Source organism: Magallana gigas, chromosome 9 (assembly GCF_963853765.1).
Source record: "Magallana gigas chromosome 9, xbMagGiga1.1, whole genome shotgun sequence".
NCBI classification, from domain to species: domain Eukaryota; kingdom Metazoa; phylum Mollusca; class Bivalvia; order Ostreida; family Ostreidae; genus Magallana; species Magallana gigas.
In genome coordinates, this window is record NC_088861.1 from 45,761,060 (window position 1) to 45,776,405 (window position 15,346).

Here is a 15,346-nt window from a genome sequence, read left to right on the forward strand (position 1 = left end):
TACTGACGTCGTCTCTTTATTTGCCTCAAACTTTTTGCATGTAAACAAACTGCACCACTTCACAGGACTGGTGATGCTGTTTAAAAAAAATAAAGGCAAGTAAAGTGACGATATCTGTAGTAAAATGTCCGAATATTTTTTTTTAATTAAATATTTGTACAGAATGTGCTCGGAAATAAGATTAATTAGTCCAAAACTAGCGCAATTTTTTGTGCGCCGTAAATTGCAGTTTTTTAACTATGGGAGGCACTGTAGCTCCCAGGTCGTCCATCCGAATTTTTCAGACCGGGAGCTAAAGATATGCAGCTACAGTACGATTGTGCAGTATGATCTACATAAAGCTGGAATAAATTTATTCTTCACTAGGTAGAAGTAACAACCACTGTTAACAGTCTTTACCCTACCATCAGTTTCAAAAAAAGAATTGCACGATTTTAGTTTTTTCAGAACTACAAGCTGACCAGACTGTCACCTTATTATCATATAGTGGTTTTTCGTTCCTATACCGAGTCTCTAGGGACTATGAATTCTAACTGATTTGTCATGTCTAATAATAGTATGTTTCTTTTTAAAACAACGTATATACCTCCTATTATATCGTACGAGAACTAGATTGGCTGATCTGTGTATAAAGCAAGAACAACTTCGTATGCATAAGCTGCTATCCATTTGATGACTGCTCATTGAGCATTGAACGCGCGAAGGTCAGTAAAATATTGAGTTCATTATACTGAAAAAGGACAGGTAAAGTAAAAAATAAAAGAGATATTATTTGTATTTTGTTAAAATATACATATTTAAAGAAATCAATACATTGATATTTTTTTCCATTTAGAAATATATTGCCGAATTCTATCGTGCAGTTCAAACCAGTGATTTACCTAAATGAAATTCATTTGTCGACTGGCAGGAATTAAATGTTGTATTTAAAGCAATATTAGCTGTATTTTTTAGAGTTTTATTTTGCTGCAAAAACCTGCTAGTATGATAAGTCTGCCTGTAACAAACTTTTGTGATAAAAACAGATTTGTAAAAATCATTAATTTTTTCAGGAGAAAGATTTAATTTATAAGGAATATATAGCAGATCAATTTTTGTACAGGACGACAATAATTCAATTTTACTCCAATTAATGCTTCTTAATGGCTTTTCCCACTAAAACAAAGCTAACAGAAATTTTAAAATCATGATATTTTATGTCATTTTAGTAGAAAATAACATTTTTCTCTTTAAAAATTTTCAACATGAAAATAGCAGCTCATATTGCTTTAAAATCATTATCTATCAAAAATATTTTTTATGTTATGACAAAAAAAGGTGTAAATTTAGTTTTGCTGATTCGCATAAAGGCTTAAAATATTATTTCTTAGAAGAAAAGAAAAGTCGGGGAGTAGTGATCATGTATTGGAAACATGTGAAATTAATGGATGCTACTTTTAGATTCACTCACGAAGAAAAAGAATGTTTTCTTGGCTTGGATTCTGTTTACTGTTTGTCGTGATAAAAGGTAATTTTTCCTCATTCCGAAATAAGCTAGCGTGTTCTCTATAGATATGTTTTTAAAGCCTATAATGTAGAATACGTGTTGTAAAAAGGTTGAATAGTTTTTTTTAACTGTGATTATAAATCTATAAAATATGAAAAGATTAAAAATGAATTTAAAACACGAATAACTGGATTTAACTGGTGGTTTATATATCAAGTACATTTTTTTCGTTTGTGTATTTTTTGTTGTTGGTTTTTTGGGGATTTTTTATTTTGATTTTTTTTTGGGAGGGGGGAGGGGGGTTAGGTATAAGTTGGTAGATTCAAGATAAGTGCCCGTTGCAAGATGAACTCATCTTACACATTCCGCAATGATTTGGTTCTAATCAAATCTACAATAGCGTAAATTTGTCATATCACATTTTAATCAATATATTCTAAATCACTTTTGGATAATGTAATGCATTATAATATTATATCACGAAATGCGAATCGAAAAATAGGCTTGATTTGTCATAATTTTCAAAGACATATGACAGGCGTTTTATTAAGTCCGACAGTTTATGTTAGACTAATTATCCACTTAAATGAACATTGGACATTGTCAAGGAAGAAAAATATTTATTGCTTTATATATTATATAAATAATATATGCCAAAGATTTAAAATTAAGCGCGATCACAGGTTCTTTAATTTGCCATGCTTTATGAATTGCAATGACCCTTGCTTTGAATGTTAGTTTACGTTTGCCTAGTGTCTTTGAAAGCTACTCTTTGATGTGATGACAAGTGTTGAGTATTTTTTTTTGTTACTCATCACTATAAATGATGTAAGAATATTAGCATTCCAAACTATACTTGTTCATTTATATAAATACATCAACATTCAAATATTATGTTCAGGATCATTGTCAGTAATATTATTTTGTTTTTGTTTTGTTTCACAATTTGGGAGGGGAAAGTTGTACCAGAAAGACATCGCAAGCAAATATTTTTGAATATATGAAAATATATGCAAATCAAAATGATTTTTTTTAGTTTTGTGGTACTTTAGTAAAAATTATCCTAAGTAAACAAATATGATATATTATGTTGATGATAAACTTGGTTGAATTGTTGCAATTATTCTATCTGTTTTCTTCCTTATAAATTTTTAAGGTTAAGTGACTACAATATTATACTGTCACACTGATATTAATACTTATAAATTAAGGCATTTTGCAAATAAACTACAAAATGCCTGCACCAGAGGACTTGCTTACACCTTTGGTATTTCAACACATGCGTGATGATGTCCGTAAGGTATATCAGAATTTTAACTGATAAGTTATAATTGTGAAATTAATCAAAAACCTACTTTCATTTTCGATAAACAAGCCCGAAATAGCAAAAACGAGAGTAAGGTGGTGGACACACATTGCCAGATCCAAGTCAGGGAAAGTCTCCATCAAAATACATGTATATACTTGCAATGAAATAATATTGAATGATTACGTAAAAAGTGAAATGTATTTACTGTGATCCTATTTGGAAAATACATAGACGTTAAGATTTGACAAATACTGAATAATTAAAATGAGTCAATTCGTTTCTTTAGTGGGCGATTTTAGTTTTAATACTCATTCGCTTACGAAGCTCGACATCTGGTGAGAGAATAGGGTAGAACTTTCATGAACGGGGTAACTTAGGACGCGGATTGACTAATTGACGAAAAGTGTAGGACGAGTTCATCATGCATCGCGTGCAGATACCTTGGATCGGTCTTCGATTATTACAAAATGTTAATAAATCAAATGGAACAATTATTGGGCCTTAATAATGAATGGTAAAAAAACCTTTCTAGAGCGGGTGCACAGAAACGGGTTGACTAATTGATATCATGGCGGAAATTGTAGGGCGAAATATCCATCGGGGAGATACTTTGAATCTGACAACTTTGGTTTAAATATGTATGCAAATGGATAATAATGCATAACCTTACGTGTTTTAATTTCATACATTTCCATACCACAACAGATTGGTTGTAAACCTTAGACATTCATTTGTAAACATTAATGAACAGATTATTGTATTCTATGTCTATATGGATAAATTATGTATGCATAAAACGCGGAACTTTAATGGAGATGCTTCTCACCCTCCCCTCCCCCCCCCCCCCCAGATTGTTTTTATCTAAAATTCTTTTTTGGGACAGTAATAGAAATTGTATTGAAAATTGACCTAAGATCCAAATTTAGAGATACACTAAATACCCATTCACTGGTTTGAAATATATACAATAGAAAAGGAGATTGTTTTTTATTTCAATTTTAAAAAATAAGATAAAAAATAAATCGGACAAACTATATGCAAAAATTAACCCAAAAAAATGGTTTAACATATTAAGCATTATTTCATAATAATGTGTAAAGTGTAAATTCCAGCGTTTGCGCGGATTATCACCTAGTATTCCTAAATCAAACATATAGCATTTCCGTTCCAACATGATTGAACACAACCAAAACACAAAGAAAAGGATAACAATTGCTACAAAAATTTTGAAACAAATTAAATTGAACGTTATTTTAAACAAATAATAAATAGTTTCTTTTCTATTTAGTGCAGTCTGGTTATGCCTCTTTGGAAAATTGAGCAACAAATTGTTTTAGAAAATCTCAAAACTATTTTTTTTTCGATATCTTAGCCCTCCTAGTGAACGTTTGCATTTTAAAACCTACACAATAGCACGTTAATCAATTTGGCTAGTGCTTCAAATCAATTGCATATTCGAATAGCACTTTCCACACGGTGTACAGGTATCATAATTATTTCACTTTCGTGCTAAATACTGAAATCTAATTTGTTTAGACGCATTGATAATTCGTTCTATTACCATTAGCGTTAGCAACATATTGAACAACGGGTAACACAGCGAATTGTGCGTAAATTATGCGCGTACGGCTCGCCGTAAAATTTGCGTCCTTTTTTTTAACAATAAAATGTTCTCTAAAATTATACAGAGAAAAGGTGAATTCTACGGCGAACCGTACGCGCATAATTTATGAGCATGTAACAATTCGTTGTGTTAACCGTTGCCAAGTGTGTTGCCAACGCTTAGGTAATATAACGGATTACCAACTGCGTCTAAACCAATCAGTATTTGACATGAAAGTATGTCGTTTCCAACTGTTACCCTTCCAAACAGACACCTTTTATTTATTACAGTTTGTCGTTTTGATCAATGTTTTGCTAATTCGGTGTAGTTATCGAAAATGAAAGTAGGTATTTAACGAATTTTGATTTATAAATTGCAAATGAGATGAAATTTCTTTTGGTTTACTGACATCATTTGATTTAATTTATTTGAAACATTGAATGTGTAACAAGAAACTCTGGCGCAAGCATTTCGTAGGATACTATTATTTTCAACATTGATCCATCTATAAGTATATATGTGAAGTTTAAAAAAAAAACAACAACACTTCTTGCCGTATTTGTGTAAAGAAAAATAACACTAAAAGAAACTAAATTAAACATTTTTGGCGGACGGCACTTACAATGTAAGGATTATTCATAAATGTTGCTAATAATTCGACCATCTCGGCTTGATAACCTCTAACCATAAAACATTATTGATGCAACTAACTAATTAGTTCAGTGGATATTATGCTTAAATTAAAATACTAATTTTTTATATGACGAATTTACCTTAACCGTATCATAGTTGTGGATCACTCTGTAAAAAAGGTTATACTTAATAAAAATAATTCTCTTAATTAATTTAATTACGTATGGCAAAATACCCCATTTAAAAAGGTTAAATAGCAAATGTAATTCTGAAAAAAAAAGAGTATCATAAGAAACAGAAGATAATTTGAAAAAAAATGTATTAAAATAATATTTTGTTTATATATCAATCAAAAGGATCGTAAAAACTTATCAGTAATAGACTTAGAAACTTTAATCTTGTTGTACTTCTGTGGTGTTATAGCTCAGAATCCATGTCTTGACGGGAACTATTATGAGATTGACCACGTAACTAAACGATCGCCATCTTTTGATATGGACTCCACACCTATCTGTGATAGATATATTACAGAGGGATGGTACCGAGCCAAATCTCACGTGATGTCTACGTCACCACCAATCCTGGGGAAATGCAACACATTATACCCAGTTTGGTTAAAAGGTATATTGTTCGAAAATTTTCATTTCATAGATTGCATAATATGTGCTTTTCATAACATCTTTTTGAAATCAGTTTTCATCATAATTTTTTCTATAAGACTGTTTTTGATGACGATATCAGTTATAGTTTTTGTCAAATATTGAATGAATATTGACTTTCTAAGCAGCAACTATGGCCAGTTAACATTTTAGAAATATCGTATAAGAGCATTTGAATATTTTTCTGTGGTGTTTTAATTATAATCACATCTTTGATGTATGGACATATAGTAAGAATATTAATGCTTTTGTCTGTTTTTCAAAATATGTTTTGTTAAGTTTTTTTTTTTTTTGTTAAGATCCTACGCCTCCTGATGGGGACACAGAGACATTAACAGCATGTGAAGTGGGGTTTTTTGACGACTGTTCCAACACGTATGAAATAGATGTCAAAAACTGTTCAACATTTCTGGTTTACAAGCTAATACCACTGGATGTCTGCAACGCTGCATATTGCTTTGGTAATCATGTTGCATTATTTTATACATGCAATCGCTATGGATATCACAAAATTTAGACTGATAAAATAACTTGTTTTTATCTTTACTTTTTCCATGAAATGATTTTTTTTTCAAATGTTGCAGAGCTTGGACACGATTGTAAGTACAACATAGAGGTGACTCGGTTATAAATGATAATTAAATTAAATTACAAAATTGTTGAATTTGCACATTGGAGAACTCAGTCTCACTTCTAAGCATTATCCATATTATTTAAAAAAAAACGTCTTAACTCTCTTACAGGTGTGGATGAATTTGTAGACAACGTTCGAGTTTCCTTCCACAACATCACGTGGACAGAAAAGAAACATGCGATAGTTCCGGGTCTTTTTCAGTACGACCCCTCTGTCAACCTGATTTGTTCCTTCACCCCTTCTGATGATGACTCCCTGCTCTACCACATTGACTGGTACGTCGATAACGAGACTGTGATCCAAGGACAGACCGTCGACAAGTGGTCATTAGATGACGCTATTTTCTCCGCAGCCGATCTAAACAAGGCGGGGAAAAAGATAAACACATGGGTAAATTAATTATGTATATTAATACAAGCGTTTCTTTCAGTAGCTTAAGGGACATGAAAACAAAAACAAGAGATAAAAATCATGATAAGTATACATGTAGAAGTGTCATATGTGTGTAATTTACAAGGTATGGTACTTGTTTTTAAAGGGGTATGAATAAATTTTGCGGGAAGATGTGATGGGACGAAATAATGAGATGATCTAAATGCTGATGTAGAACTATTAACAATGAAATAAATAAAACAAAATGTTCACATATTCTAATTTAGCTAATAATAAATTCATAATAGTGCGTTTCGTTACTCTAGTTGTTGTTTGTCTTATCTTATTTTAGATTCGCTGTGCTGTAGGAGTGAAGAAGTCAAAAAACAGCCTTCCGTGTTTTTCAAAATCCAGCAAACTGTTCTTTGCAGGAATAGAGGTTTCAAAAATACTAAACTCTATCAAATTGTAATGTTTAAAAAAGACATAAACTGTTTTCATTAGAATGTTTTTGTTATATGCATCCCATTTACCTAAGCATTAGACAATTTGATAAAATATGTATATGTGTTATGAAGTTATTTTTGGATTTTGTGGCGAAAATTGCGAAACGACAAACAGTAAAATAAACAAAACAAAATGAATTCATTTAACCAAAAATGAAATCAAAATAATAGAATAAGAAGTTACTCACACCAAGAAACATCCACTATCACTCTCACTAAGAACGAAATGTAACTCTAAATTGTAAATCAATTACCACTGACAATGAAATAATATGGATTAACTTTAAACACATTCAATTGTCTGTATATATAAGAAACAAATAAATGCTATAAACACAAGCTAAGTATAGCAATAAATTTATGTAATAGAATAAACAAACAAATCAAAATTGTTAATACTGTTATATGTAATTTTTCAGAAAAAATTGGAACATTATCTGTAATTGAAGAAATACCTGTTATCACTAGCTTATGTAACACATCATTCAATCATTGAATAGAATTGAAAGTTTGACTTCAAACAATAGCAACAGCCGCCCTAAAAATAGTCACCACTGAGCCTCCATAGCACACAAAATGTCCAGTCTGCAGTTCCGGACTCGAAGGTCTCTCACTGAAAGACTATCCACGCAGAGCTCCTGACCATTGACATTCACCATCCACGGGCTCCCGTACGTCCCTCTTGCGTCATGCCTTGTTCCGTTTATATTTCACGGTCCTAGTTCTCACCTACATATTCTACGCTTAGCCTTTAACTGACCTTCACTACTGACACACCTGGTTTGACCCTATAACCCTCACTCCACTGAAACAATAAGTACATATTCAAAAACCTTTAGACGTATTAGCTAATACAACGAAACTTAAAGACCACGTTCCCCTAAATATACCTTAAAACTGACAAAATATCTACATAAACGTACCGGCTGGAGAAAAGCAAATGTCCAAACCGATTTACAGTATTTCTGGCTACCAGTTTACCAGACTAAATTCTGGAATTCGCCATTAGTTACAACCTGGACGACAAGTTCACCAACGTGGCCGCACACTTGACAAGCAGTCATGACTGCTTAACCGACCAAACCGGTTTTGCTAAAAAAAAAAAAATAGCCCTACTACGACAATCTCGATTGGAAATATGGAACACAACTTAGCCCAAAATTATAATTATTTACACAAATACAAAACTAAAATAAACTGAATTCAACTTCATCACAATATAATAAGACATTTGCTGAATTCTATATAATAATGTATTATTACAGATCTTGAATCATACTCTAAGTATTGAGAGGAAAGGAAAAGTTACGTTAATGATGCGACCCACAATTCCATTTGCATCTGAGACTATTCACACTCCAGATGGAAAGCAGTCGGCTTCTCCTTTGAACATCCAGTTGTCGTTTCCTGGAAAATCTGAGGCAAAGTGCAAAAGGAGTTCGATTGGTAACCTGAAAAAATGTTCTGTGACTATAGACAGTCACATTTTTAGAGAAAAGCAAAATTATGAGGATGAGACAAAATGGTACAAGATCCATACCATAGAGATATTCAATTCAGATGATGAAGGTTATTACATGCCTGACCACAAGCTCGTGTTGCGACTAGAAACAAACAGCCCAAGCGGACAGGGTGCCATGATATTTTCTGATGTTGTTTTTCATGACGTTCATGTAAGTTATTTTAATTTAAAACTGTTAAAACGTGTTTGAGTGTCAATATATTGCATTTTGACAATAATTGGATGTATTTAGCTCACCTGAGCTGAAAATTCAAGTAAGCTATTCTGATTACATTTTGTCTCCATTAAGCTGATTTTATTATGCCTATTGTTGCTCAGGTGATTGCTGTGGCCCGTAAGCCTCTTTTTTCTCTGTTAGATCAACGTTGTAGACGAGAAGGAAGCATGGAAGGGGAAACGCTGTAGTTCGTATGCCGATCCACATCAAACAACGTTCGACGGACTGTGAGCTATACTAATGTATATTATTTAGGTGTTTATTTAGACTGGTAGTCGCAGTATGCGAACAAAATGAACATTTTTCAAAAAATTGTTCTAATCAGGCGTAAGTTTACAAAGTGATAAATTCTTTAAGCATTTAATGTTTTTTAAAATATGAACAAAAATTACCTTTAAAATTCGGAAGAAATTATATTACTATCATTACTATCATTGTCCTTTTAGCCATTATGAATGCCAAAGCACGGGATGTATTACCGGAAAGACGTATATATTTTATAAGAACGCTGCTCATTTACAGGAGGTAACCATTTTGTAAAATCAAAACTATATTTCTCAGCGTTAAATATAAACGTCAAGTTGTTATGATTATACGAATAAAACTATAGGTGCAAGTCCGCCACGAAAACTGCTGGGGACGACCTCGTTGCGTCTGCGCAGTGGCAGCTCGATCAGGACAGGATGTGTTTACCATCGATGCTTGTTATCGGAGGCAGTATATCAACTTTCCTATCTGTAAAGAGAATTCTCTCAAAGTCATCAAAGAAACAGACAAAGTTTACAAGGTTGATTTTAATTTGCTGTCGATGGAATATTTTTATTTTTGATTCTTGAAATTATTGAATCAACCTTTCTTTTGTTTTCATTCATCTGTTAACACCTTGGCCTCTCAAGAAAGCATAACTATATGTTCTATTAATTTTGATGCATCTTTTGTTCATGATTTTAATTTTTCTTTGAGATCATATTTCCAACCGGAACATTTGTTAAAGTCTTCCTTTACAACTACGGTTGGTCTTTCTGGTACATAAACCTAGAAGTGTACCCCACAGTGGCTGATCTAGGTAAAACGTCTGGATTGTGTGGAGTACTGGACAATGATAGGACTAATGACCTCCGCCGTATGGACGGTACCCAGGACAATATATACTCCTACAGCTACCATAATCCACCTGATGGTTTCTCCCTGTCATGGCAGTGAGTTTAATAACGATATTTGTTTTTCTTTTAAAGTAATAACATTTAATTTTACTGTTGATTTTACTGCTGCTCTAATTGCTATAACATTTTGATAAGTGTTTATGTTGATCCGTTCACAGACTTCCCGCTGGTAGTTCAGATGACCTTCTAGCGGATTCACAGACTGTTTTTGATAGTTTGACACCGTTGTCCTCATATTTGCACAAACTTTGCACTTGTGATAAAGACAAAACACTCTGCAGCTACAAACAGTACACTGAATGCAAAACAAACGTTAGAGGCCGGGAGTACCACTGTGTACTCCACAGCAGCAGCTCAATGAGGAAAAAACGAGACCTGGAGATTCTCACATCCCTTCAAGAAATGGACGCGAAATCAGTCAAACAAACGGTAAATATGTTCTAACATCAGAGGATGGTCTTATTAGTCCCCTACCGGTTTTCACCGGAGGGGACCATAGCTTTTCTCTGCGTCCGTCAGTCCGTCTGTCCGTCCGTCCGTCCGTCCCTCTGTCCGTCCGTCTGTCTGTCCCATTTCAGTTTTCCATACTTTTTTTCTTTATGCGTTTGAGGAATAATATGAAATTTGCTGAACAGATTCAAAATGTCAAACTACAGATCAAGTTTACACTTATGTAGCGTCTGGTTGACATATTTTCGAGAAAATTAATTTTTTATATTCGAATTTTTAATGTTCGGGTTCGATATTCTGTATAACAGTGCATTGTTTTCACAATTTCCACAAACCGGTAGGGGACGTGTATTGCTTATGCAATACTCTCAGAATGCTTGTTTATAGTTGTTTTATGCATTTGTAAATAAATCACAGATTTTTTTTCTATTGGCTAATAATATGATTACTCAGTGCTCAATGATATATATGATGAATAACGAGATAAAATTTTACAATTAACTGGTATCTGAATAACTCTGATTTTACTAACAACATACACATTTACCTTTAAAATCCTTTCAAGAAAAGATTTTACTTTTGTATATAACTTTTTTTTTCTAGCGAGTCAAACGACAAGCAGTTAGCGAGGTAGATGCCTTCAATATATGCGATGATGCATTTCAACAGTCTGCACACTATAATATTTGCCTCCAGGTTGTTCCAAACTTCACCAATGAAACGTTTGCTAACTGCATTAATGATCTAACAGTAAGGTCATTTGTTGTATTCATGCTATATTTTCTCGGACCTGTTTTTTCCCCATGTTTTCCTGAAAAAAGGGTAAAGGAAAATGTTTTTTGTAATATTTGTAATATTCTCACAGATTACCGGGGATCATAACCTTACTCAGTTGCATCTCGATACAGGCCTTGTACAATGTCAAACATATATATTGTTGAACTCTACATTTGCAAATGAGCATCCGGATATTGCGGCATTTATCACTAGTTTATGCCCAAACAATTGTAGCAGTAATGGAATATGCACATCAGGTATGAAGAAATATAAATAAACAAAAAAACATTGAAAGCATTATGTAAAACAAGAAAAAAATACTGAACCTTCTTTGTGATTGAAGGGAATTGTACCTGCAATGACGGATACGGGGGAAGTGATTGCTCGTTTGACGTTTTGTCTCCACCTACAATAACAAGATTATCTGGTGACGGTGTTTGTGACAAATCATCGGCGTCTTGTGACGACATTACGCTTTATGGCAATTACTTCTTGGAAAATATGAGGACATCTTGTTTTGTGACAAGGGAAGAGGTAAATATGCAATTGTTCTTACATTAACAAAACAAAATGATTTTGCAAATTATTGATTAGTAGCACCATTCGTTGCTTCCACAGTTTTTTTTGTTTATTTAGAACAATGAAAATAATACCGTGGCATTATCAACATCATATAACACAAAACTAGAAGAAAGAACCATGTTTGAGGGGTATTGCAGCCTTGAGTATGGATCTGGAAATTCATGGATTACGTCATTTCAGTTTAATCTTTCTAATGATGGCACTCAGTTTACGGATTTGCATACAGTATTCATTTACCAGTCTGCCTGTCAAACATTTAATAACGAATCTGGGAGTGTTTATTTCACACTTCAGGTATATTTTAGTTTTCAAATGATATCAAGTATAATTGATATCATACCTACCTCTTGACATTTTCCTTCAAATTTGTGTGTTTTATGATTTACATTTAACATAATTTAAAAGTCAAGCAACTTTTAACTTATTCATTACGATAATCATGCCCTCTTTTTTCCCTCAAATGTGTGTGTTTTGTGATTTACAATTAACATAATTCAAAAGTCAAGCAACTTTTAACTTATTCATTACGATAATCTTATGCCCTCTTTTAGAATGGATTTTGTTACATAAATGGAACGTGTATAGAAAGGGGAACATCTAAAAGCAACGAAAGCTGTTGGCAATGCTTGCCGTTATTCAATACATTTGATTGGACTTGGGGTATGTTCGTAATTAAATTAATTGAAATTAATTGACTGTCAATAAGAATAACAACAATTACCATTCGTTATACAGTATAAAATTAAAACTAAAACACATGTTTAATTTTTACGGAATTTTAAAAAGCTTTGATTATCATAACAAAGTTGGATTTTTTTAGCTAACAGAAACTTTTTTTTCAAAATTTATTTCCTGGAGGGAGTTTTGAACTATTTGAATGTTTTGGATTTTGTGTATTTTTTAGAATGTAACACGACAGAAACTACTGAAACTACAGAACCAACAACCACTTCTTTCCATCCAGCTTCCTCCACATCCTCAGCAGATCTTACAACCACTTCTGTCCATCCAGCTTCCTCCACATCCTCAGCAGATCTTACATCAACAACAGTTCTTATGGCTTCCTCGGAAACAGATCAAACCTCTAGAACCACCAAAAAATATAAAAACAGACACGAAGATACCAAAGAGGTTTTACAATTGGAAGTAATAGGTCTAAGCATTGCAGTTGCTGTCTTTGCGATTATGATTTTGTTAGTTACTGGATACATGGTCAAACAAAAACTATTATCAAAGTAAGTAATATTTTATGGTTAAAAAAAGTTTAATAAAACGTTAGTGGTATGATATTCAAATATTTTTATTTTTCATTTTAAATGCAAACAGCTGTAGAAGATATTTTTAATATCTTTAAAGCAAATGGTCAGTGTAATTGTTATCACATTACATTATTAAAGGACAAGCATGAACAAATTAAAGCCAACCACGGAAGACACTTGTCGAGATAGCAAGACAACGATAATAACAGGAATTTCAAACCCAGACGTTCTGTGGCTGTTTCAGAGGTCTGATCAACTGTATTCCAGACCACCGTCTTCAACTTTCCTTTACGAAATGCCACCAACTAATGATCTCCGCAGACTTTATGAAAAACCAGCCGCCCAACCGGTACAATTTTTTGTCAAACAACAATATTTCCATGGCAACTGAAAATGAATGAATTAGAACCTTTTGTTGACACCAAACGTTATTTTTTTTTTCACATATCTACTACTATATTTTCGTGAAAGTTTGATTTAAAGGTTGACATTTGTAAAAGACTATTTTTCTCTGGTTTAAACATGTAATATGATATAAAGATGGGGGCTTAAGATGTTCATTTATTTTATTTTGAAATTTGGGGCCCCAACAGAAATGATAATTTTACTGAAATTGCTGCTAAAATTTGGCATGGAAATTACTTATCTGAAAAAATCAAACAAATACTTATCTATTGATCTTTTATATAGTTATGACTCAATACAGTATGAAGATGAACATATGTAGTGACCATAAAAGTAATATCTCAGTGAAAGGTTAGAAAAATTGCTTTACTGATGGCTTAAAATGCCTGTACATAATGAATACATCAGCAATCGTAAAGATTGTTTTAACAGTTTGGAGTAATCAAATTATAACACAAATAAAAAAATAATAGTAATGCCATTTTCCCAAACCTTTCATACAAACAGACATATTTAATGTCCCACAGGCAATAAAAAAGTAGTGGTCGCATTTAATAAAAAAAAAAAAAAGGTGGTACGTGAAATAAGCTTATTTAAGGCACAAACTAGAGTTATTTTTTATTTTTTGGATTCTATGAAATGTTAACTAAACATGCCAAAATAGACCTATCAAAATAGTTCGATAGAAATTCAAAATATTGTTCATATATATTTTTTAAGAACATGAATATATCGTAATACACAAACTATCTGGAAGTTAAGTCTGCGCTAAAAATTAGGAGGCTAAAATAACAGTACTCTAAAACTATTGAGCTATGAAAATCGTTCATTTTCTTCTTGAAAACCATCCGCCACAAAATATAGTTCCCTCCTAAACTCAGTTAATACATAATTTTCTTTAAACAATTTTATTCAATATGGTTTATTTGGCATTGTAAAATATAAATATACAAATAGAATCAATATATGATTCAAAATTTTCAGATAAGAGGTGACATAAAATAGTTATCCATAAAGAGAGGAGCGAACCTCTTTAAAGCAAAAGTAACTATAATTCTGATTTAAGTTTTGAAAATATGTCTTTGTTTTGTCAATTGTTGTCACCTGATTATATCATTTTTAAATATTAAATTAACATGTATACAATATATTTAAAGTATAAGATTTTGTAAATACTTTTGTTTACTTCATTGCATTCATCTTTTGCAATTTTCGACCAACCCATTTTCCATTTTTAAACACACAGAGTGTTTAAAACAAACCATATTAAGCCGAACTAATGAAACGGCAGTGTGTTTTAGTGTGATTTGGTTTTTCCATATGAAGGTAAATTAATATTAATTTAAATGTTACTTTTTTTTTTAAATTTTAACAGATGCTGGTCATATATTTATTGTAATGCGTTTACATTTTTATAGTAAGTTTAGTGTTAACATTAAAATGGCACTCATAAAGGACACCATTTCATAATACATGCCCGTAGTTCCATATAACTCGGTGTATTGGAAAAAATATGCCATGTTTTTATAACTTCTACCCCCCCCCCCCCAAAAAAAAAAGAAATTAACGCATGTTGATCAAAATTAGTATTTAGTGTTTTTTAATTGACGCATTTTCGATAGTAGTTTTTAGATAAAATATCCACTATTTTTTTTCTTCTTGAATCTCTTAGCTTGTTAATGGTTAAAAGAAAAGCCGGGATGGATCTTAGAACATAAGACGCTATGCAGATAAAGTACATCGAACCCGACACATGCAGTAAAACACGG

The 15,346-nt window shown here is 32.4% G+C and overlaps 1 protein-coding gene across 7 annotated transcripts in view; it reads left to right on the plus strand.

The window, feature by feature from the left end:
• Positions 1-15,140, plus strand: part of LOC105346135 (von Willebrand factor D and EGF domain-containing protein) — a 49,596-nt gene extending 34,456 nt beyond the window's left edge. Inside the window, exons 1-21 of one of the 7 annotated variants that reach the window (XM_034478065.2) lie at positions 627-704; positions 836-906; positions 1,441-1,507; positions 5,455-5,652; positions 5,990-6,151; positions 6,275-6,289; positions 6,434-6,714; positions 7,049-7,135; positions 8,468-8,875; positions 9,083-9,168; positions 9,388-9,466; positions 9,552-9,728; positions 9,905-10,140; positions 10,263-10,533; positions 11,158-11,304; positions 11,420-11,588; positions 11,675-11,865; positions 11,968-12,207; positions 12,465-12,573; positions 12,818-13,148; positions 13,311-15,140. In XM_034478065.2, coding sequence (XP_034333956.2) covers positions 886-906; positions 1,441-1,507; positions 5,455-5,652; positions 5,990-6,151; positions 6,275-6,289; positions 6,434-6,714; positions 7,049-7,135; positions 8,468-8,875; positions 9,083-9,168; positions 9,388-9,466; positions 9,552-9,728; positions 9,905-10,140; positions 10,263-10,533; positions 11,158-11,304; positions 11,420-11,588; positions 11,675-11,865; positions 11,968-12,207; positions 12,465-12,573; positions 12,818-13,148; positions 13,311-13,563 — 3,528 coding nt within the window. In that variant the 5' untranslated portion in view covers positions 627-704; positions 836-885 and the 3' untranslated portion in view covers positions 13,564-15,140. Of the gene's footprint in view, positions 1-568; positions 745-835; positions 923-1,440; positions 1,508-5,454; positions 5,653-5,989; positions 6,152-6,274; positions 6,290-6,433; positions 6,715-7,048; positions 7,136-8,467; positions 8,876-9,082; positions 9,169-9,387; positions 9,467-9,551; positions 9,729-9,904; positions 10,141-10,262; positions 10,534-11,157; positions 11,305-11,419; positions 11,589-11,674; positions 11,866-11,967; positions 12,208-12,464; positions 12,574-12,817; positions 13,149-13,310 lie in introns of those variants that run through there. The other 6 variants (XM_066071169.1, XM_034478066.2, XM_011454609.4 and 3 more) reach the window with 6 other exon arrangements.
• Positions 15,141-15,346: the final 206 nt, after the last annotated feature.